Source organism: Triticum urartu, chromosome 4A, assembly GCF_056163025.1.
Source record: "Triticum urartu cultivar PI428250 chromosome 4A, HENAU_Tu73, whole genome shotgun sequence".
In the NCBI taxonomy this organism is placed as follows: Eukaryota; Viridiplantae; Streptophyta; class Magnoliopsida; order Poales; family Poaceae; genus Triticum; species Triticum urartu.
This window is the reverse complement of record NC_141876.1, coordinates 589,638,859-589,663,387: the sequence shown is the minus strand read 5'-3', so window position 1 is coordinate 589,663,387 and position 24,529 is coordinate 589,638,859. Positions and strand designations below refer to the sequence as shown.

General features: G+C 46.7%; 2 protein-coding genes and 1 pseudogene across 2 annotated transcripts; all 3 read right to left on the bottom strand.

Moving 5' to 3' along the window:
- Positions 1–11,433: 11,433 nt before the first annotated feature.
- LOC147976923 (uncharacterized) lies at positions 11,434–12,704 on the bottom strand (annotated as a pseudogene).
- Positions 12,705–14,676: 1,972 nt separating this feature from the next.
- Positions 14,677–15,843, bottom strand: LOC147976922 (uncharacterized). Its single transcript, XM_087521024.1, has 2 exons — positions 15,836–15,843; positions 14,677–15,508 (listed from the first exon to the last, which is right to left on the bottom strand). The coding sequence occupies exons 1-2, from the start codon at positions 15,841–15,843 to the stop codon at positions 14,677–14,679; spliced, it is 840 nt and encodes a 279-aa protein (XP_087377150.1).
- A 61-nt stretch (positions 15,844–15,904) lies between these two features.
- LOC147976921 (uncharacterized) lies at positions 15,905–17,209 on the bottom strand. Its single transcript, XM_087521023.1, has one exon. The coding sequence runs from the start codon at positions 17,207–17,209 to the stop codon at positions 15,905–15,907; it is 1,305 nt and encodes a 434-aa protein (XP_087377149.1).
- Positions 17,210–24,529: the final 7,320 nt, after the last annotated feature.

Genomic DNA, 24,529 nt, shown 5'->3' with positions numbered 1-24,529 from the left:
AAGATTGGGACAATACCGGATCACCGGGAGGTTATCGGAACCCCCCGGGAGGTATATGGGCCTTATTGGGCCTTAGTGGAAAGGAGGGGAAAGGAGCAAGGGAGGGGGCGCCCCCCAATCCCAATCCGAATTGGGAGGGGGCCGGCCCCCCCTTTCCTTCCTCCCTCCTTCCTCTTCCTTCCTTCTCCTACTCCTAATAGGAAAAAGGGGAGTCCTACTCCCGGTGGGAGTTGGACTCCCCCCCTTGGGCGCGCCACCCTCCTCCACTCCTTTATATACGGGGGCAGGGGGGCACCCCAGAGACACAAAAATTGATCATCGATCTCTTAGCCATGTGCGGTGCCCCCCTCCACCATAATCCTCGATAATATTGTAGCGGTGCTTAGGCGAAGCCCTGCGACGGTAGAACATCAAGATCGTCACCACGCCGTCGTGCTGACGGAACTCATCCCCGACACTTTGCTGGATCGGAGTCCGGGGATCGTCATCGAGCTGAACGTGTGCTAGAACTCGGAGGTGCCGTAGTTTAGATGCTTGATCGGTCGGGCCGTGAAGACATACGACTACATCAACCGCGTTGTGCTAACGCTTTAGCTTCCGGTCTACGAGGGTACGTAGACAACACTCTCCCTCTCGTTGCTGTGCATCACCATGATCTTGCATGTGCGTAGGAATTTTTTTGAAATTACTACGTTCCCCAACAGTGGCATCCAAGCCTAGGTTTTATGTGTTGATGTTATATGCACGATTAGAACACAAGTGAGTTGTGGGCGATATAAGTCATACTGCTTACCAGCATGTCATACTTTGGTTCGGCGGTATTGTTGGATGAAGCGGCCCGGACCGACATTACGCGTACGCTTACGCGATACTGGTTCTACCGACGTGGTTTGCACACAGGTGGCTGGCGGGTGTCAGTTTCTCCAACTTTAGTTGAACCGAGTGTGGCTACGCCTGGTCCTTGCGAAGGTTAAAACAACACCAACTTGACAAACTATCGTTGTGGTTTTTGATGCGTAGGTAAGATTGGTTCTTGCTAAGCCCGTAGCAGCCACGTAAAACTTGCAACAAACAAAGTAGAGGACGTCTAACTTGTTTTTGCAGGGCATGTTGTGATGTGATATGGTCAAGGCATGATGCTAAATTTTATTGTATGAGATGATCATGTTTTATAACCAAGTTATCGGCAACTGGCAGGAGCCATATGGTTGTCGCTTTATTGTATGCAATGCAATCACCCTGTAATGCTTTACTTTATCACTAAGCGGTAGCGATAGTCGTAGAAGCATAAGATTGGCGAGACGACAATGATGCTACGATGGAGATCAAGGTGTCGCGCCGGTGACAATGGTGATCATGACGATGCTTCGGAGATGGAGATCACAAGCACAAGATGATGATGGCCATATCATATCACTTATATTGATTGCATGTGATGTTTATCTTTTATGCATCTTATCTTGCTTTGATTGACGGTAGCATTATAAGATGATCTCTCACTAAATTTCAAGATAAAAGTGTTTTCCCTAAGTATGCACCGTTGCCAAAGTTCGTCGTGCCCAGACACCACGTGATGATCAGGTGTGATAAGCTCTACGTCCATCTACAACGGGTGCAAGCCAGTTTTGCACACGCAGAATACTCAGGTTAAACTTGACGAGCCTAGCATATGCAGATATGGCCTCGGAACACGGAGACCGAAAGGTCGAGCGTGAATCATATAGTAGATATGATCAACATAGTGATGTTCACCATTGAAACTACTCCATCTTACGTGATGATAGGACATGGTTTAGTTGATTTGGATCACGTGATCACTAAGAGGATTAGAGGGATGTCTATCTAAGTGGGAGTTCTTAAGTAATATGATTAATTGAACTTTAATTTATCATGAACTTAGTCCTGGTAGTATTATCATATCTATGTTGTAGATCAATAGCTCGCGTTTAGCTCCCATGTTTTATTTTTGATATATTCCTAGAGAAAACTAAGTTGAAAGATGTTAGTAGCAATGATGCGGATTGGATCCGTGATCTGAGGTTTATTCTCATTGTTGCACAGAAGAATTATGTCTTTGATGCACCGCTAGGTGACAAACCTATTGCAGGAGCAGATGCAGATGTTATGAACATTTGGCTAGCTCAATATGATGACTACTTGATAGTTTAGTGCACCATGCTTAAATGTCTTAGAATCGGGACTTCAAAGATGTTTTGAACGTCATGGACCATATGAGATGTTCCAGGAGTTGAAGCTAATATTTCAAGCAAATACCCGAGTTGAGAGATATGAAGTCTCCAACAAGTTCTATAGCTAAAAGATGGAGGAGAATAGCTCAAGCAGTGAGCATGTGCTCAGATTGTCTGGGTACTACAATCGCTTGAATCAAGTGGGAGTTAATCTTCCAGATAAAATAGTGATTGACAGAATTCTCTAGTCACCATCACCAAGTTAGTAGAACTTCGTGATGAACTATAATATGCAAGGGATAACGGAAACGATTCCAAGCTCTTCGTGATGCTGAAATCAACGAAGGTAGAAATCAAGAAAAGCATCAAGTGTTGATGGTAAACAAAACCACTAGTTTAAAGTAAAGGGACAAAGGGAAGAAAGAGGAACTTCAAGAAGAACGGCAAGCAAGTTGCTGCTCAAGTAAAAAAACCCAAGTCTGGACCTAAGCCTGAAACTGAGTGCTTGTACTGCAAAGGGACTGGTCACTGGAAGCGGAACTACCCCAAGTAATTGACGGATAAGAAGGATGCCAAAGTGAACATAGGTATATTTGATATACATGTTATTGATGTGTACTTTACTAGTGTTTATAGCAACCCTTCAATATTTGATACTAGTTCAGTTGCTAAGAGTAGTAACTCGAAACGGGAGTTGCAGAATGAACAGAGACTAGTTAAGGGTGAAGTGACGATGTGTGTTGGAAGTGGTTCCAATATTGATATGATCATCATCGCACACTCCCTATACTTTCGGAATTAATGTTGAACCTAAATAAGTGTTATTTGGTGTTTGCGTTAAGCATAAATATAATTGGATCATATTTATTGCAATACGGTTATTCATGTAAGTTAGAGAATAATTGTTGTTCTGTTTACATGAATAAAACCTTCTATGGTCATACACCCAATGAAAATGGTTTGTTGGATCTCGATTGTGGTGATACACATATTCATAATATTGAAGCCAAAAAATGCAAAGTTAATAATGATAGTGCAACTTATTTGTGGCACTGTCGTTTAGGTCATATTGGTGTAAAACGCATGAAGAAAATCCATGCTGATGGGCTTTTGGAATCACTTGATTATGAATCAGTTGATGCTTGCAAACCATGCCTCATAGGCAAGATGACTAAGACTCCGTTCTCCGGAACAATGGAGCAAGCAACAGATTTGTTGGAAATCATACATACTGATGTATGTGGTCCAATGAATATTGAGGCTCGCGACAGGTATCATTATTTTCTGATCTTCACAGATGATTTGAGCAGATATGAGTATATCTACTTGATGAAACACAAGTCTGAAACATTTGAAAAGTTCGAAGAATTTCAGAGTGAAGTGGAGAATCATCGTAACAAAAATAAAAGTCTCTACGATATGATTGCAGAAGTAAAATATTTGAGTTACGAGTTTGGCTTTCAGTTAAAACAATGTGAAATAGTTTCACTACTCACGCCACCTGGAATACCACAGTGTAATGGTGTGTCCGAACGTCATAACCGTACTTTATTAGATATAGTGCGATCTATGATGTCTCTTACCGATCTACCACTGTCGTTTTGGGGTTATGCATTAGAGACAGCTACATTCACGTTAAAAAGGGCACCATCTAAATCCGTTGAGACGACACCGTATGAACTGTGGTTTGGCGAGAAATCTGAGCTGTCGTTTCTTAAAGTTTGAGGTTGCAATGCTTATGTGAAAAAGTTTCAACCTGATAAGCTCAAACCCAAATCGGAGAAGTGCATCTTCATAGGATACTCAAAAAGAATATGTTGGGTACACCTTCTATCACAGATCCGAAGGCAAGATATTCATTGCTGAGAATGGATCCTTTCTAGAGAAGGAGTTTCTCTCAAAAGAAGTGAGTGGGAGGAAAGTAGAACTTGATGAGGTAACTGTACCTGCTCTCTTATTGGAAAGTAGTTCATCATAGAAATCTGTTCCTGTGACTACTACACCAATTAGTGAGGAAGCTAATGATGATGATCATGTAACTTCAGATCAAGTTACTACCGAACCTCGTAGGTAAACCAGAGTGAGATCCGCACCAGAGTGGTACGGTAATCCTGTTCTGGAGGTCATGTTACTTGACCATGACGAGCCTATGAACTATGAGGAAGCGATGATGAGCCCAGATTCCGTGAAATGGCTTGAGGCCATGAAATCTGAGATGAGATCCATGTATGAGAACAAAGTATGGACTTTGATTGACTTGCCCATTGATCGGCGAGCCAATGAGATTAAATGGATCTTCAAGAGGAAGACGGACACTGATAGTAGTGTTACTATCTACAAAGATAGAATTATCGCAAAAAGTTTTTCGACAAGTTCAAGGTGTTGACTACGATGAGATTTTCTCACTCGTATCTATGCTTAAGTCTGTCCGAATCATGTTAGCAATTGCCGCATTTTATGAAATCTGGCAAATTGATAAACAAAACTGCATTCCTTAATGGATTTATTAAAGAAGAGTTGTATATGATGCAACCAGAAGGTTTTGTCAATCCTAAAGGTACTAACAAAATATGCAAGCTCCAGCGATCCATCTATGGACTGATGCAAGCATCTTGGAGTTGGAATATACGCTTTGATAAGTTGATCAAAGCATATAGTTTTATACAGACTTGCGGTGAAGCATGTATTTACAAGAAAGTGAGTGGGAGCACTACAACATTTCTGATAAGTATATGTGAAAGACATATTGTTGATCGGAGATAATGTAGAATTATTCTGCAAAGCATAAAGGAATATTTGAAAGGAGTTTTTCAAAGAAAGACCTCGGTGAAGCTGCTTACATATTGAGCATCAAGATCTATAGAGATAGATCAAGATACTTGATAAGTTTTTCAATGAGTACATACCTTGACAAGATTTTGAAGTAGTTCAAAATGGAACAGTCAAAGAAGAAAGTTCTTGCCTGTGTTACAAGGTGTGAAGTTGAGTAAGACTCAAAACCCGACCACGACAGAAGATAGAGAGAGAATGAAAGTCATTCCCTATGCCTTAGCCATAGGTTCTATAAAGTATGCCATGCTGTGTACCCGACCTATTGTATACCCTGCCCTGAGTTTGGCAAGGGAGTACAATAGTGATCTAGGAGTAGATCACTGGACATTGGTCAAAATTATCCTCAGTGGAATAAGGATATGTTTCTCGATTATGGAGGTGACAAAAGGTTCGTTGTAAAGGGTTACGTCGATGCAAGTTTTGACACTGATCCAGATGACTCTAAGTCTCAATCTAGATACATATTGAAAGTGGGAGCAATTAGCTAGAATAGCTCCATGCAGAGCATTGCTGACATAGAAATTTGCAAAATACTTACGGATCTGAATGTGGCAGACCCGTTGACTAAACTTCTCTCACAAGCAAAACATGATCACACCTTAGTACTCTTTGGGCGTCAATCACATAGCGATGTGAACTAGATTATTTAATCTAGTAAACCCATTGGGTGTTGGTCACATGATGATGTGAACTATGGGTGTTAATCACATGGTGATGTGAACTATTGATATTAAATCACATGGCGATGTGAACTAGATTATTGACTCTAGTGCAAGTGGGAGACTGAAGGAAATATGCCCTAGAGGCAATAATAAAGTTATTATTTATTTCCTTATTTCATGATAAATGTTTATTATTCATGCTAGAATTGTATTAACCGGAAATATAATACATGTGTGAATACATAGACAAACAGAGTGTCACTAGTATGCCTCTACTTGACTAGCTCGTTGAATAAAAGATGGTTAAGTTTCCTAGCCATAGACATGAGTTGTCATTTGATTAACGGGGTCACATCATTAGATAATGATGTGATTGACTTGACCCATTCCGTTAGCATAGCACTTGATCGTTTAGTTTGTTGCTATTGCTTTCTTCATGACTTATACATGTTCCTATGACTATGAGATTATGCAACTCCCGTTTACCGGAGGAACACTTTGTGTGCCACCAAACGTCACAACGTAACTGGGTGATTATAAATGTGCTCTACAGGTGTCTCCGAAGGTACTTGTTAGGTTGGCGTATTTCGAGATTAGGATTTGTCACTCCGATTGTCGGAGAGGTATCTCTAGGCCCTCTCGGTAATGCACATCACTTAAGCCTTGCAAGCATTGCAACTAATGAGTTAGTTGCAGGATGATGTATTACGGAACGAGTAAAGAGACTTGCCGGTAACGAGATTGAACTAGGTATTGAGATACCGACGATCGAATCTCGGGCAAGTAACATACCGATGACAAAGGGAACAACGTATGTTGTTATGCGGTCTGACCGATAAAGATCTTCGTAGAATATGTGGGAGCCAATATGAGCATCCAGGTTCCGCTATTGGTTATTGACCGGAGACGTGTCTCGGTCATGTCTACATTGTTCTCGAACCCGTAGGGTCCGCACGCTTAAGGTTTCGATGACAGTTATATTATGAGTTTATGAGTTTTGATGTACCGAAGGTTGTTCGGAGTCCCGGATGTGATCACAGACTTGACGAGGAGTCTCGAAATGGTCGAGACATAAAGATCGATATATTGGACGACTATATTTGGACACCGGAAAGGTTCCGGGTAAGATTGGGACAATACCGGATCACCGGGAGGTTATCGGAACCCCCCGGGAGGTATATGGGCCTTATTGGGCCTTAGTGGAAAGGAGGGGAAAGGAGCAAGGGAGGGGGCGCCCCCCAATCCCAATCCGAATTGGGAGGGGGCCGGCCCCCCCTTTCCTTCCTCCCTCCTTCCTCTTCCTTCCTTCTCCTACTCCTAATAGGAAAAAGGGGAGTCCTACTCCCGGTGTGAGTTGGACTCCCCCCCTTGGGCGCGCCACCCTCCTCCACTCCTTTATATACGGGGGCAGGGGGGCACCCTAGAGACACAAAAATTGATCATCGATCTCTTAGCCATGTGCGGTGCCCCCCTCCACCATAATCCTCGATAATATTGTAGCGGTGCTTAGGCGAAGCCCTGCGACGGTAGAACATCAAGATCGTCACCACGCCGTCGTGCTGACGGAACTCATCCCCGACACTTTGCTGGATCGGAGTCCGGGGATCGTCATCGAGCTGAACGTGTGCTAGAACTCGGAGGTGCCGTAGTTTAGATGCTTGATCGGTCGGGCCGTGAAGACATACGACTACATCAACCGCGTTGTGCTAACGCTTTAGCTTCCGGTCTACGAGGGTACGTAGACAACACTCTCCCTCTCGTTGCTGTGCATCACCATGATCTTGCATGTGCGTAGGAATTTTTTTGAAATTACTACGTTCCCCAACAGTGGCATCCAAGCCTAGGTTTTATGTGTTGATGTTATATGCACGATTAGAACACAAGTGAGTTGTGGGCGATATAAGTCATACTGCTTACCAGCATGTCATACTTTGGTTCGGCGGTATTGTTGGATGAAGCGGCCCGGACCGACATTACGCGTACGCTTACGCGATACTGGTTCTACCGACGTGGTTTGCACACAGGTGGCTGGCGGGTGTCAGTTTCTCCAACTTTAGTTGAACCGAGTGTGGCTACGCCCGGTCCTTGCGAAGGTTAAAACAACACCAACTTGACAAACTATCGTTGTGGTTTTTGATGCGTAGGTAAGATTGGTTCTTGCTAAGCCCGTAGCAGCCACGTAAAACTTGCAACAAACAAAGTAGAGGACGTCTAACTTGTTTTTGCAGGGCATGTTGTGATGTGATATGGTCAAGGCATGATGCTAAATTTTATTGTATGAGATGATCATGTTTTATAACCAAGTTATCGGCAACTGGCAGGAGCCATATGGTTGTCGCTTTATTGTATGCAATGCAATCACCCTGTAATGCTTTACTTTATCACTAAGCGGTAGCGATAGTCGTAGAAGCATAAGATTGGCGAGACGACAATGATGCTACGATGGAGATCAAGGTGTCGCGCCGGTGACAATGGTGATCATGACGATGCTTCGGAGATGGAGATCACAAGCACAAGATGATGATGGCCATATCATATCACTTATATTGATTGCATGTGATGTTTATCTTTTATGCATCTTATCTTGCTTTGATTGACGGTAGCATTATAAGATGATCTCTCACTAAATTTCAAGATAAAAGTGTTTTCCCTAAGTATGCACCGTTGCCAAAGTTCGTCGTGCCCAGACACCACGTGATGATCAGGTGTGATAAGCTCTACGTCCATCTACAACGGGTGCAAGCCAGTTTTGCACACGCAGAATACTCAGGTTAAACTTGACGAGCCTAGCATATGCAGATATGGCCTCGGAACACGGAGACCGAAAGGTCGAGCGTGAATCATATAGTAGATATGATCAACATAGTGATGTTCACCATTGAAACTACTCCATCTTACGTGATGATAGGACATGGTTCCACGACAGTTGGATCTTATGGATTATTATGTAGTATGAAGTTCTAAGGCAGATGGCTGCAAGTAGTAACTTGCTGGAAGGACCGGCCCATCTTCTAGTTTCAAGATCCTTGAGTCGGCACGTCCATACATATGAACCCACTTTCAAAAAAAAACATTTTAGACGTGTTTTAAAATGTTAAAAAATTCAAAACAAAGTGTCACACATACATGTTCCCAAATATTTGTGTGCGGCATAAAGTTTTGTGAAAAAATATCTTTTTGTTTTGTCTTCGCAAAAAAAGACAACAGTGCTTCTAAATAGCGTTTCACGACATTTTTTTTGTCTTTTTGGCACATGCCATAAAAAATTATTTTTCCATCAAACTTTATGCGTGCACATAGAACATGGAGATGTACCCGTGCAATCTTTTTTTCAGATTTTTTTGGCATTTATAAATGTGTTTCCCGAAGTAGGTTCATATGTACACGGGTTTCATCCATGCACTTCCCCAAGATCTCTTGCCTACTCCATGGCCTCTCCCTCATCCTCAATGGTGGAGCCAGGAATAGACCACAGCCCATGCAACATTGTTGCTATAGTGTGAGACAGTCCATGGGGCTTCCTGGCAACGCCCCTAGCCACTGCCCTGCCTGCCTGGCCCCTGACGCCGCCGTTGCTCATCCTATTTGCAACCTCTCCTTCATAATAGTCAAATGGGTCTAAAGAAGCCAAAGAAATTTGCTTTGTCGTCTCCCATCATCATGAAATAGAGATCATGCCCGATATACCGACCAAAATCACAAGAAACAAGATTGGGGATGGGGATACCAGAGCTGCCAAAATAGTCCACAAGACATATGGAGGCCTGTATGGTGTTATCCAGCAGGTTGACAGCGAGCAAATCCATCAAGTCCCCAGAGTGTCTCGACACGGAGCTCATACTCTTTCTTCCAGCCCATGTCTTGCTCCAGCAACCTCCAAATTGTTATGGTGCGGTCCTTGAGGTCGACATGTTGGAGGGCGCCATCAATGGAAATAAACTTGATGGTGGAGTCCCGGACGACTCCCATGTTGTGGTAGGCTTTCGGCTGTGCCACCTGGCTGTTGCTGCGGTGGTGATCCGCTCCAGAGTATTTGATAAAAAACTACCATATTAGGGGTTATCGTCCCACAGAACTACCACATTTAAAAAAGTGACTGATAACTAACAAAAATTTCTAATTTTGTGACTAAAAACTACCACTTTTGAAAAATGGTCAGTTTAGATGATTTAAGCACGTTTATGACATGCGGGACCCACCTGTCAGGGCTGATGTGGCGGCAAAGTCAACTCCGTTTATTTTGACCGTTAAGCTGACCGTCATGACAGGTGGGGCCCATACGTCGGTCCCTTTAAAAAAATAAAAACAACCGGGTCCCTATAACTTTTAAAAAAGCAATTAGATCCTTGCAAGTTTTATAAAAAAGCAATCAAGTCCTTTTCAGTTTTTTAGTAAAAGCAATTGGGTCCCTGCGGACGAGCTCGTCGCCGGAGCCGGCTGTCGGTGTCGCGAGCTACTACTCGATGGTAGATGCGGGCCTGGCCGACCGCCGAGCGCGACCGTGTGTGGGCTGCAGGGGGCGGTGCGGCACTGGGAGGAGGAGGCGGGGCGAGTCCTGAGCGCGGGTCGGGGAGGGTTCGCACGGCGGCGGCAGAGGCGGGAGCCAAGTAGCAGCGGGGCTGCGGCGGGGGACGCAGGCCGGCGGGCAGCGCGGGCGGTTTGCGGCGGCCGGGCCGGCAAGCCGCAACGGCAGCAAGCCAGCAGGGGGCGCGGGGCAGGAGCTCCGCGGCAGCAGGCAGGGGAGGCCAGGGGCTCGCCGGCGCGGGAGCAGAGGGCAACAGTGGGGACAACGGCGGTAGCGATGGCGCCTAGGAGCAGGAGAGCAGCCGTAGGGCCGCGGCCACAGCGGCGAGACGAACGGCAGCGAGATAGAGAGAGGAAGAAGAAGAATGACGTGTGGGCCCACCTGTCATAACGGTCAGCTCAACGGTCAAAATGAACAGAGTTGACTTTGCCGCCACGTCAGCCTTGATAGATGGGTCCCGCATGTCATAAACGTGTTTAAATTGTCTAAACTGACCATTTTTCAAAAGTGATAGTTTTTAGTCACAAAATTAAATTTTTTTGGTAGTTATCAGTCACTTTTTTAAATGTGGTAGTTCTGTGGGACGGCAACCCCTAATATGGTAGCTTTTTGTCAAATACCCTCCGCTCCAGGCAGGGAAAAGAAGCCAAACTTCAGCACGGGGTCGTGGTCACCATCGTCGTTCAAGAGGGCCTCGCAGAGGCAGTAAGTGACGCCCCGCAGGAGGTGTGCCCAGTAGCTGATGCCCTTGACCGAAAACACCATGTCGGCTTGGAAGCTGCTCATGTCGACGAGGGACGTGTGTTTGGGAACGAGTACAAGATCAATCCTACTTGTGCACAATTCCTAACCTACCCTGCTGTAAACCAATAGATCAGATTTGTTCGACCCTGTACATTCAGGGTCAAAGTACTACACAAACGCGAACGGCAGCACAAGAAGGAAAAAAATATATATTCTATCTACCGATCCAAAATTAAGCAGCAACATAGATACTTTGGTGACAGGAAAGTTTCTTCATCTATTGTGGAAAGTTCACCTCTCGAGCCAAATGATTATATGATAAAATTGGTAGGATATTATGCATAGAACGAACCAAAATCTGAAGTTTTAAATCCGAGAGTAGTCTGAGCAGGACATAAGACAAGATACGAACTCCAGCATACAGGCGCAATCGAAGCATTACCTACTCATACATAGAATGATTATGTGATGTTGCCTCTAGCTACTTTAGCCGTAGAACCCGTAGGCGTGGGCAGCTGGTGACCAAGGTGCCAACATCGATGGTACTGCAGCACCCTAGTAGGATTAGCCTCTCAAGCACCGGGAACTCGTCCATCGACAGCGATGTGGAGCATACCTTTTGCAAATTCATCTCGATCGACGTGGCATGGCGAAAGCAGGGCACGTCCGCATTAATGTGTCTGCCTGCACCATACCTCATATTGAAATTGCATCCCTCAAAGTTGTCGACGACGACGAGCTCTTGCGGCGACAGCCTCGCTGCGGTGCAGAGAAGAGAGGTGAAGCAAGCATCATCATCAATGCAGTCTCTCCATGGAATGCTGATGCCGAGGAGGGACAATGTGAGGCCAACTGGGGCCATGTCTACAAGTGTGGCGAGTGCCGCCTCGAGCGAACCGAGCGCCATCCCATGGAAGTTGACACTAAGCACGGGTAGGCATGGGCATCGGTTAAGCAATGTGCCAGGGTCGGCGATGTTGCCAGAGAGGAACAATTTCTCGAGTGCCCGAAACTCGCCTGCCGGCGGCAGTGTGAGCTCTTGTGAGTTGGGGTAGGTCACGCTGAGCACACGCAGTCGCAGACACTGGCAGAGGCTGAGCAAGTTGCCAAGGCCGTCACGTCAATATCTCCAGTGATGGACATGTCATATTTGCCGGGAGAGTTGAGGCTGAGCACGCGCAGGCGGGGGCAGCGGCTGAGCAATACGCCAAGATGTATGATGTAACCGGTGAGGGATAATCTCTCCAGCGAGGTGAACTCGCCAGCAAACGGCGGCGCGACATCGATACTGAAGACCCGCGATTCCAGCTCCATCGAGGTGGTGCAGTGGAAACAGGGTAGGTTGATGGCTCCCCACTCACACCTGTTGACCGAAGAGGTGAAGACGAGCACCCTCGGCGCGACCCGTGCGGCGGCGCGCAACAACGAGCTGGCAAGGTCGGCAGTGTATCTCGTTTCAAGGCAGATGTCTAGGGTGGACATCGCCATCGTCGAAGCAGCGAATTGGGTGGTGAGTATAGCTTCAATCCTCGCGGGCTCGAGATTGCGGAAGGTGAGATCTGCGAGACCGGTCCAGAGGCCGCGCCACCGGCGAGAGAGGAGGCCGGTCTGCACGGCGGTGCGGACACAGCGTAGGCGTGTGAGGATCAGGAGAAGCATCTCGTCCGGGAGGGAGCTGATGAGATCCGTGTTCCGGGGATGAGGTCCATGCGGCGGCGAGCGCCGGAGGCGGCGCCCCGATCGCAATTCCATCGGCAGGGATACGTTTCTTTTAGGCAAACCGGGAGGGATACGTGAAGGTGAAGCCCTGCCACTTCGTTTTAGAGAGAAGGAATAAAAACTGACTCCGCACCTCACCCGTTTATTTCGCACCCAGCCCAGCCCATGATATATAGCCCAAAAGCTGAGCATGTCATCCAGCATTCTCCGTATGTTTCTCCTCAAAACAATTAAAAAAACCACGAGCACCAAGCTGGTCAGTTGCCATGCGTTCGGCTGGACTCCGTCTCCTCGTTGTAGTTGGCGGCATCGTCCTGCTTGGTCGTCTTCTCAGCGATTTCGTTGATCAACGGCCGGCAAGGAACGCGATGGAAAGCCAGCACTGTGTTCTTCCTCCACCACACCATAAGCTCCCTCAGCACCTCCAGTGGTTCACCCTCCCTTCCCTCTGATCGACGACTACCTCCGCAATGATGCTCTTTGAAGCATTATTGATACATATAAGAAGCAAATAACACGCGTATGTGCACATGTATTGCTCTACTGTTGAAGTTCGGATGAAAGAAACATGTTCTATTTATTTTTAGTTTTTGGTGAATGCCGAAGCACAAAATAATTAACTACGAAGCTTCGCTAAATTATGAACGAAGCAAGAAAATGGGATGTAACTGCATGCAAAAACAAGGAAGCATATACGACACTTATCGAAGCATGATTCTTGTATATAGAGAAAACAATATAGGAAGCAAAGAAGCATGCATTATTAGGAGTCAATTTTAAACATGGAAACTTACGTGATTATAGGGAGTCAAATCTGAACCTTGAGTTATTATCGGAAGCATTGGTTGGAAGCATTCGTGATCACATGATAAGATGAAGTAAACAATATGCTTCCATGCATCAGTCAGAAACTCAGAATGCTTCCGTGATATAAAAATTAAAGTTGCCATATGTAAAGAGATACAGTACATCCTAAAAGATCAGAGCTAATTGCAAGAGTCTAGAAGAATGTTTATTGTGCGATGGAACGAGGAAGCATCATGTCTATGCCTCCATGTTAAGATAAATAAGTAGCGAGGCTCGTCTATTTAGGTATATAGGATACGAGTAACATGCATGGTGCATGTTGGATGGGTATTTTCCATGCATGGTGGCATGGTGTGGCATATATAGTTTGCATGTTAAGAAAAGTAAAATTAGTGGGGATCAACTATTTTTAAGTATATAGGATTATATTTTATCTATGCTAGGAAAATCCACCTCATATTTAAATTCTAGACTTACAAATGGATATAAATTTCTCAAAACATTAAAGAGAACGGATGAAACAAATCCAGTTCCACATATATGCTCCATCGATCGGTACAACAAAAAGAGTTCTACGACAGTTGGATCTTATGGATCATTGTGTATACAGTTCTAAGGCAGATGGCTGCAAGTAGTAACTTGCTGGAAGGACCGGCCCATCTTCTAGTTGCAAGATCTCTGAGTCGGCACGTCCTGAACTTGAACCCTAGTACATATGAACCCACTTTTAAAAAATATATTTTAAAAGTGTTTTAAAATGTTAAAAAAATTCAAAACAAAATGTCACACACACGTGTTCGCAAATATGCGTGCGCAACACAAAGTTTTGTGAAAAATGTCTTTTTGTTTTGTCTCCGCAAACAAGACAAATTTTAGTGCTTCTAAATAGTGTTCCATGCTTTTTTCTTGTCTTTTTTGCACAGTCTACAAAAAAGTTATCTTTCCGTGAAACTTATGCACCCACATAGATCATGGAGATGTACCCGTGCAACCTTTTTTCAGTTTTTTTAGCATTTAGAAATGTGTTTTTCTAATTGGGTTCATATGTACTCGAGCTCATCCATGCATTTCCGCAAGATCTCTTGCCAACTCCATGGCCTCTCCCTCATCCTCAATGGTGGAGCCAGGACTAGACCATGGCCCATGCAGCATTGTTGCTACAGTGTGTTACAGTCCATGGGACTTCCCGGCCACGCCCCTAGCCACTGCCCTGCCTGCCTGGGCTCCTGACGCTGTCATTGATCATCCTCTTTGCGGCCTCTCCTTCATCATAGTAAAATGGGTCTAAAGAAGCCAAAGACATATGTTTCATCGTCTCCATCATCATGATATAGAGATCATGCCCCACGGCATGGATATACCGGCCAAAGTCACAAGAAACAAGAATGGGGATATGAGAGCTGCCAAAATAGTCCACAAGACATATGGAGGCATGTATGTTGTTATCCTGCAGGTTGACGGCGAGCAAATAGTGTGCTTGTGTTGGGATAAACTTCCGGTTTCTTTGGTTCTCGCGATACTCACCGAGTGCGAAGTAGACAATGTCAGGATCCTCTATGCTAAGAAGGGGGTACAAAGGGGTTATGTCCTTTGGGAGGTCGCCGAATCCATCAAGTCCCCAGAGTGTCTCGACACGGAGCTCATACTCTTTCTTCCAGCCCATGTCTTGCTCCAGCAACCTCCAAATTGTTATGGTGCGGTCCTTGAGGTCGACATGTTGGAGGGCGCCATCAATGGAAATAAACTTGATGGTGGAGTCCCGGACGACTCCCATGTTGTGGTAGGCTTTCGGCTGTGCCACCCGGCTGTTGCTGCGGTGCTGATCCGCTCCAGGCAGGGAAAAGAAGCCAAATTTCAGCACAGGGTCGTGGTCACCATCGTCGTTGAAGAGGGCGTTGCAGAAGCAGTAAGTGACGCCCCGCAGGAGGTGTGCCCAGTAGCTGATGCCCTTGATCGAAAACACCATGTCGGCTTGGAAGCTGCTCATGTCGACGAGGGACGTGTGTTTGGGAACGAGTACAAGATCAATCCTACTTGTGCACAATTCCTAACCTACCCTGCTGTAAACCAATAGATCAGATTTGTTCGACCCTGTACATTCAGGGTCAAAGTACTACACAAACGCGAACGGCAGCACAAGAAGGAAAAAAATATATATTCTATCTACCGATCCAAAATTAAGCAGCAACATAGATAATTTGGTGACAGGAAGTTTCTTCATCTATTGTGGAAAGTTCACCTCTCGAGCCAAATGATTATATGATAAAATTGGGTAGGATATTATGCATAGAACGAACCAAAATCTGAAGTTTTAAATCCGAGAGTAGTCTGAGCAGGACATAAGACAAGATACGAACTCCAGCATACAGGCGCAAGCGAAGCATTACCTACTCATACATAGAATGATTATGTGATGTTGCCTCTAGCTACTTTAGCCGTAGAACCCGTAGGCGTGGGCAGCTGGTGACCAAGGTGCCAACATCGATGGTACTGCAGCACCCTAGTAGGATTAGCCTCTCAAGCACCGGGAACTCGTCCATCGACAGCGATGTGGAGCATACCTTTTGCAAATTCATCTCGATCGACGTGGCATGGCGAAAGCAGGGCACGCCCGCATTAATGTGTCTGCCTGCACCATACCTCATATTGAAATTGCATCCCTCAAAGTTGTCGACGACGACGAGCTCTTGCGGCGACAGCCTCGCTGCGGTGCAGAGAAGAGAGTTGAAGCAAGCATCATCATCAATGCAGTCTCTCCATGGAATGCTGATGCCGAGGAGGGACAATGTGAGGCCAACTGGGTCCGTGTCTACAAGTGTGGCGAGCGCCGCTTCGAGCGAAGTGAGCGCCATCCCACGGAAGTTGGCACTAAGCACGCGCAGGCATGGGCATCGGTTAAGCAATGTGCCAGGGTCGGCGATGTTGCCGGAGAGGGACAACTTCTCGAGTGCCCGAAACTCGCCTGCCGGCGGTAGTGTGAGCTCCTGCGAGTTGGGGTAGGTCACGCTAAGCACACACAGACACTGGCAGAGGTTGAGCAAGTTGCCAAGGCCGTCAATTTCTCCAGTGAGGGACAAACTATCGAGCGTGGGGAACACACTGTTTGGCGGCAGAGTGATGGACATGTCATATTTGCCGGGAGAGTTGAGGCTGAGCACGCGCAGGTGGGGGCAGCGGCTAAGCAATAGTCCAAGATGTATGATGTAACCGGTGAGGGATAATCTCTCCAGCAAGGTGAACTCGCCAGCAAACGGCGGTGCGGCGATACTGAAGACACGGGATTCCAGCTTGATCGAGGTGGCGCAATGGAAACAAGGTAGCTTGATGGCTCCCCACTCACATCTGTTGACCGAAGTGGTGAAGACGAGCACCCTCGGCGCGACCCGTGCGGCGGCGCGCAGCAACGAGCTGGCAAGGTCGGCAGTGTATCTCGTTTCAAGGCAGATGTCTAGGGTGGACATCGCCGTCGTCGAAGCAGCGAACTGGGTGGCGAGTATAGCTTCAATCCTCGCGGGCTCGAGATTGCGGAAGGTGAGATCTGCGAGACCGGTCCAGAGGCCGCGCCATCGGCAAGAGAGGAGGCCGGTCTGCACGGCGGTGCGGACACAGCGTAGGCGTGTGAGGATCAGGAGAAGCATCTCGTCCGGGAGGGAGCTGATGAGATCCATGTTCTGGGGACGAGGTCCATGCGGCGGCGAGCGCCGGAGGCGGCACCCCGATCGCAATTCCATCGGCAGGGATACGTTTCTTTTAGGCAAACCGGGAGGGATACGTGAAGGTGAAGCCCTGCCACTTCGTTTTAGAGAGAAGGAATAAAAACTGACTCCGCACCTCACCCGTTTATTTCGCACCCAGCCCAGCCCATGATATATAGCCCAAAAGCTGAGCATGTCATCCAGCATGTCTCCGTATGTTTCTCCTCAAAACAATTAAAAAAACCACGAGCACCAAGCTGGTCGGTTGCCATGCGTTCGGCTGGACTCCGTCTCCTCGTTGTAGTCGGCGGCATCGTCCTTCTTGGTCGTCTTCTCAGCGATTTCGTTGATCAACGGCCGGCAAGGAACGCGATGGAAAGCCAGCACTGTGTTCTTCCTCCACCACACCATAAGCTCCCTCAGCACCTCCAGTGGTTCACCCTCCCTTCCCTCTGATCGACGACTACCTCCGCAATGATGCTCTTCGAAGCAATATTGATACATATAAGAAGCAAATAACACGCGTATGTGCACATGTATTGCTCTACTGTTGAAGTTCGGATGAAAGAAACATGTTCTGTTTATTTTTAGTTTTTGGTGAATGCCGAAGCACAAAATAATTAACTACGAAGCTTCGCTAAATTATGAACGAAGCAAGAAAAATGGGATGTAACTGCATGCAAAAACAAGGAAGCATATACGACACTTATCTAAGCATGATTCTTGTATATAGAGAAAACAATATAGGAAGCAAAGAAGCATGCATTATTAGGAGTCAATTTTAAACATGGAAACTTACGTGATTATAGGGAGTCAAATCTGAACCTTGAGTTATTATCGGAAGCATTGGTTGGAAGCATTCGTGATCACATGATAACATGAAGTAAACAATATGCTTCCATGCATCAGTCAGAAACTCAGAATGCTTCCGTGATATAAAAATTAAAGTTGCCATATGTAAAGAAATACAGTACATCCTAAAAGATCAGAGCTAATTGCAAGAGCCTAGAAGAATGTTTATTGTGCGATGGAACGAGGAAGCATCATGTCTATACGGAAACACACATGATAAGGGACCTCATATATGGAAACAACAATGTGAATAAGGGGGGGGGGGGCGTTTGGTTTGGAAACTGTCAAGGATGTGATCACACATGATTAGGGAGGGAAGCAACATGAATCAAGGAAATTCGCTTTAGGAACTACCAATGGAATGCGCTGTTGGAGGGATGCATCTAACGCTCAAGAAGGTTTCATCCAACGGCCACGCGCTGGTCTGATGGGAAGCTAGGGACTGATCCCTAGTGGTTCCCTTATTATAAAAGGAGTGGTCATTCTCAATGAAAGTATTCATGAAATGCATACAAAATAATTGGTGATATTTATGATTACCTTTGAGAATCCATATTACAAACTCAATTGGGATTTTGTCAAACAAACTATGTGTATCCAAGGTCTTTCATGGATTTGCTGTAGGTGGATTAATGATTCTATCAAAGGGGGTAGCATTAGCATGAGAGTGACTGCTAACATCTGGAACTATTTTCAGATGCATAAGATTTTTAACTAACGCAACGTTTTTGTTTTTGTTCTAAAAAATATTTTATCTGCCCCCAAAAAGTATTCAACAATATGTGTCCATTAAATTTCGGTTTCTCTTTTCTAACAAAAGAGTGAGTTGGAATTCGTATTTCCACCACGTCATACACAATTTTTTTCGGGTGGACAACTTTTTTTCTGACCTTCCTGTGATACACAAACTTTCTTTAAAAACGTCTTAAAGTACACAAGTCTATCAGAATATGAATTATATTGCCTCCGTCCGAAAATACTTGTCGGAGGAATGGATGTATCTAGCCGTATTCTACTTCTAGATACATTCATCTTTATCCATTTCTCTGATCCGAAAGGAGGGAGTAGTTTAGAGAAAGACTGAGCGCCCCTCCGATTTCACACACCCAAATTATAGAAACCCGACGTGTCTACTATAAATTTCAAGCTACAAGGCAAAACAAAGTGACGGCAAAAACTAGAAAATTGATTGTTACACACATTGTATCATCTCTGAGTCTGATGAGGAGAAGGCTAGCAAGGGGAAGAAGAACGGCAATGCAAAGGGACAACAGCATAATACGATGGGTCAAGGTAATAACGATAAGCGCAAGAAAACTGACGACGGTTCAGACTTTGTGGCTAATACCAACACACAGAGTAATAATCGGCGTCGTAAGGGGAAGTCATCAGTGTCCCGGTTTGGCGGGCCAAAATTCAACCTTGAAGCGATAATGAATCAGCCTTGCCCAAAGCACGATACTCAAGATAAGCCGGCCACTCATCTCCGGAAAGATTGCTTCATCATCAGGGAGTATAGAAATTCCGGTTTTTATCAGGATAACCAGGGCCCACACGGCGGGTCAGGATCCGGCTCTCACGGGCCCGGCTTTGGAGGTGGCGGCTCGAACTCTGGATTTCAGGGCCAAGGTAACCAAGGTGGTTTCAATCAACAACCTAATCAAGGTAATCAACAACAACAATCTGTTATCAGGGTAATCTGAAGCAGCTGAATAGTGGTCAGTATCATGTGTTTACCACGAGTTTGTGCAAACGAGGCCAGAAGATTCATAAGCGGGCGGTGAACGCGGTTGAGCCGGCGGTCCCCCGATACTTACGATGGTCAGAGCAGCCCATCGTATGGAGCCGTGAGGATCGCCCGCCCTGGGTGGACAATCCGGGTCAGCTGGCTTTGGTTGTTGCTCCTCAGGTTGGAGGGTACAAATTGACAAAGGTGCTTATGGACGGGGGCAGCAGTATCAATATTCTTTATTATGATACTTTCCACCGTATGGATTTGACTGACAAAGATCTTAAGTGGTCTTCTACCGTCCTTCATGGAGTGGTGCCCGGTAAGTCGGCGTATCCGGTGGGTAAGATAACTTTGGAGGTGGCTTTTGGCCATGATCATGACTATAGGGCTGAAAAATTGACTTTTGAGGTGGTCAAGATCAATAGCCCTTATCACGCCCTGTTTGGACGGCCGACTTATGCCAAATTTATGGCACGCCCTTGTTATGTTTATTTGCAGTTCAAAATGCCGGGTCGTAAGGGTACCATCACGGTGCACGGTGACAGGAAGATAGCCTTGGAGTGTGAAGAAGGCGATGCTGCCTATGCTGAGTCTGTTTGTGCAACAGAGGAGTTGAAGTTCTAAAAAGATAATGTTGACCCGGCGGATATGACCCCCTTGAAGAAGCCAACTACAGAGCATGACACTTTGTTGAAATTTAAGTCGGCAGATGACACCAAGCAGGTCGATTTTGTTCCTGGTGACTCATCCAAACAGTTTAGTATCAGTGCCAATATGGATCCGAAATAAGAAAGCGCGCTCATCGAGTTCATCCGTGACAACCGGGACATCTTTGCATGGAAATTTTCTGACATGCCAGGTGTACCGAGGGAACTCGCTGAGCACACTCTCAATGTTGATCCAAAGTTTAAACTGGTCAAGCAATTCCTTCATCGCTTTAATGAAGAGAGGCGCAAGGCCATTGGTGAGGAAGTGGCCCGGCTCCTGGCGACTGGGTTTATTATTGAAGTTTTTCATCCTGAATGGTTGGCTAACCCGGTGCTGGTGCTTAAGAAAAACGGCACTTGGCGCATGTGTATGGATTACACGGTCCTTAATAAGGCCTGTCGGGCTGATCCTTTTGCTCTCCCTCGTATTGATCAGATCATTGATGCTACGGCGAGTTGTGAGCGTTTGAGTTTCTTGGATGCTTATTCTGGTTATCATCAGATCAAGATGGCAGTTAAGGACCAGGAGAAGACATCTTTCATCACTCCCTTTGGAGCCTTTTGTTATGTATCTATGCCCTTTGGGCTCAAAAGTGCTCAGGCGACTTATCAGCGTTGCGTCCAGAATTGCCTCCACAACCAGATTGGACGCAATGTTCATGCTTATGTGGATGATATAGTTGTGAAATCCAGAAAGAAAGAGACCTTGTTAGATGATTTGAAGGAGACCTTTGATAATCTCCGGGTCTACAAGATGATGCTTAACCCGGCCAAGTGTGTCTTTGGTGTGCGAGGAGGCAAGCTATTGGGTTTTTTGGTTTCTGAAAGAGGCATTGAAGCTAACCCGGAGAAAATCAAGGCTATTACTTCTTTGGCTAAGCCTGCATGTATCAATGACGTCCAACGTTTGGCGGGTCGTATTGCGGCTTTGAGCCGGTTTATAAGCCGTTTGGGAGAAAAGGCTATCCCTCTGTACCAGTTGATGAAGAAAACATATCACTTTGTCTGGAGCGATGCTGCCAATCAAGCGTTTGAGGCGCTGAAAAAGCAGTTGGCCGAGCCGCCGGTTTTTGCAGCTCCCATTGATAAGGAGCCCTTGCTTTTATATGTGGCCACTAACAGCAGAGCCGTCAGTGTAGCGGTTGTTGTGGAAAGGAAGGAGTCAGGCAAGGAGTATCCGGTTCAAAGGCCGGTTTATTATGTCAGTGAGGTACTAATTGTATCCAAGTAAAGGTACCCACATTGGCAGAAGCTAGTCTATGGGGTGTTCATGACTAGTCGTAAGTTGAAGCAGTATTTCCTTGGTCATCCCATCATTGTGGTCAGTTCAGCTCCTCTAGGGGATATTATTCAAAACAGAGAAGCTACGGGCTGAGTGGCCAAGTGGGCCATTGAGCTTGGACCCCATGGTTTGAAATATATGCCTCGGATAGCCATCAAGTCTCAAGCACTTGTGGATTTCATCAATGACTGGACTGAGTTGCAGATGCCAGAGGAGAAGCCTGATAATACATATTGGACTATTCATTTTGATGGATCCAGGCAGTTGGAAGGCTCGGGGGCTGGATTTATTTTGACTTCCCCACGAGGTGATAAGTTTTGCTATGTCTTAAGGTTGATGTTTCCTTGTACTAACAATGCAGTTGAATATGAGGCTTTGCTCCATGGTCTTCGGATGGCCAAAGAGATGAACTTAAGCCGGGTCAGGTGTTTCGGTGATTCAGATCTGGTGGCTCAGCAAGTCTCGGGAACTTGGGATTCCAAAGACCCGCTCATGACGGCTTACCGCTGAGCAGTTGATGCTATTGTTGGTCATTTCAAGGGTTATCAAGTGGAGCATGTTGATCGCAGGAAAATGAGGCGGCTGATGCTTTAAGCCGGCTGGGGTCCCAGCGTAAGCCAGTACCCCCTAATGTTTTCCTTGATATTTTGAATAACCCTTCAGTTAAGTTGCCTACGGAGGAGGATCTTGCTATTCCTGACTCGGAGGCACAGTTGGTGGCGGCTCTTCATGCTCTTCCTGATTGGACGGTTCCATATTTGGCTTATATGACCCGGGGTGAGTTACCTGAGATAAAACTTTGGCCAGGCAGATAACCCGGGGGTCTAAGTCAATGACCATTGTCAACGGCGAGTTGCACCGATGCAGTGTCACAGGGGTGTTTCGGCGTTGTATTTATCCTGAGGAGGGCCGTGCGATTCTACGGGAGATTCATGAGGGAGATTGTGGCCTCATGCCGGCTCTAAGTCTCTCGTAGCTAATGCTTTTCGTCATGGATTTTATTGGCTGACGGCTCATGCTGATGCAGAGGATCTGGTTAGCAAGTGTGACGGCTGTCAAATTTTTTCCAGACGAGCTCACGTGCCGGCTCAAGAATTAAGGATGATTCCAGTTACTTGGCCATTTGCAGTCAAGGGGCTGGATATGGTTGGACCTTTTAAAATATCCAAGGATAAAAAGACTCACCTCTTGGTGGCGGTTGACAAGTTTACAAAGTGTGTTAAGGTAGAGCCGGTCAGCAAGTGTGATGCGACAACGGTGGTTTAATTCATCAAAAATGTGATTTTCCGTTTTGGCTACCCTCACAGCATCATAACTGATAATGGTACTAATATGTCTTAAGGTGCTATGAAAGAATTTTGTCAACAAGAGCATATTCGTCTTGATGTTTCATCTGTGGCTCACCCGCAGTCTAATGGTCAAGTTGAAAGGGCCAATCAAGAAATCTTGAGAGGCATAAAGCCCCGGCTTATGGTCCCTTTGTAGAGGACGCCGGGTTGTTGGGTTGAGGTGTTACCCTCCGTGCTTTGGAGTATCAATACCACCCCCAACAGATCCACGGGTAATACGCCTTTTTTCATGGTTTACGGAGCGGAGGCGGTTCTTCCCAGTGACATCCGTCATGATTCGCCCCGTGTGGAGGCTTATGTTGAAGCTGATAATGAAATAGAACGTCAAGATGCTCTTGATTTGTTGGATGAAGAGCGTGACCTTGCGGCGGCTCGTTCAACGATGTACCAGCAAGATCTGCGTCGCTATTATAGCCGCCGGGTCAAGACTCGAACCTTTCAAGAAGGCGATTTGGTGCTCCGACTCATTCAGGATCAAACAGACATGCACAAATTATCCCCACCTTGGGAAGGGCCCTTTGTGGTCAGCAAAAACCTAAACAACGGGTCGTACTACCTCATTGATATCCGAGACCGCAAGGACTCACGCACATTGGAGGAGGAGACCCACCGGCCTTGGAATATTGCTCATCTTCGGCCTTATTACACTTGAGCCACTGGCTACAAGCGAGCGCCGGGTTTGCTTACGGCCAGCCACCGGCCGCTGCAAGAGCGGAAGTGAAGCAGCAGGAGAAGGTGCATGCTCTGACGCGGGGGAGGAGGTAGCCGGTGCTGGGATGGAGGACCTCCGCGCCGGGGGCGGCGCTGCACTAAAGCTTCACCGGCGGCCATCAGGTGCTATGATGGGAGATGTGACGGCAGCCCGTGCTGCGATGGAGCAACACCCGCGCGGTAGGGCGCTGCAGTGAAGCATGGGGCGGCCGTCCGGGTGTACGATGGAGCATCACCGCGCCTGCGGCGGAGCTGCACTGAAGCTTCGCCGGCGGCATCGGGTGCTGCAATGGGAGATGTGACGGCAGCCGGTGCTGCGATGAAGCACCACTGCCCGGTGGGGCGCTGCAGTGAAGTGTGCAGTGGCGGTCGGGGTACTACGATGGAGCTCCGCCATGCCCGGTGGCAGCGCTGCACTAAAGCTTTGCCGGCAGCCAACGAATACTGTGATGGGAGATGTGACGGCAGCCAACGAATACTGTGATGGGAGATGTGACGGCAGCCAGTGCTGCGATGGAGCACCACCGTGCGGCGAGGGGCTGCAATGAAGCATGCGGCGGCCGTCAGGGGTGCTGCGATGGAGCACGGCCACGCTGGTGGCGGCGAGCTTCGCCGGCGCTCAGTCGGTGGAGCGTCGCTGCGCTGCTGATGAGGGGGCGCGGCTGCTGCTACGAGCCAGGTGGTGCTGCTTCCCCACGGCGAGTCGGCGACATGGTGGTTGCT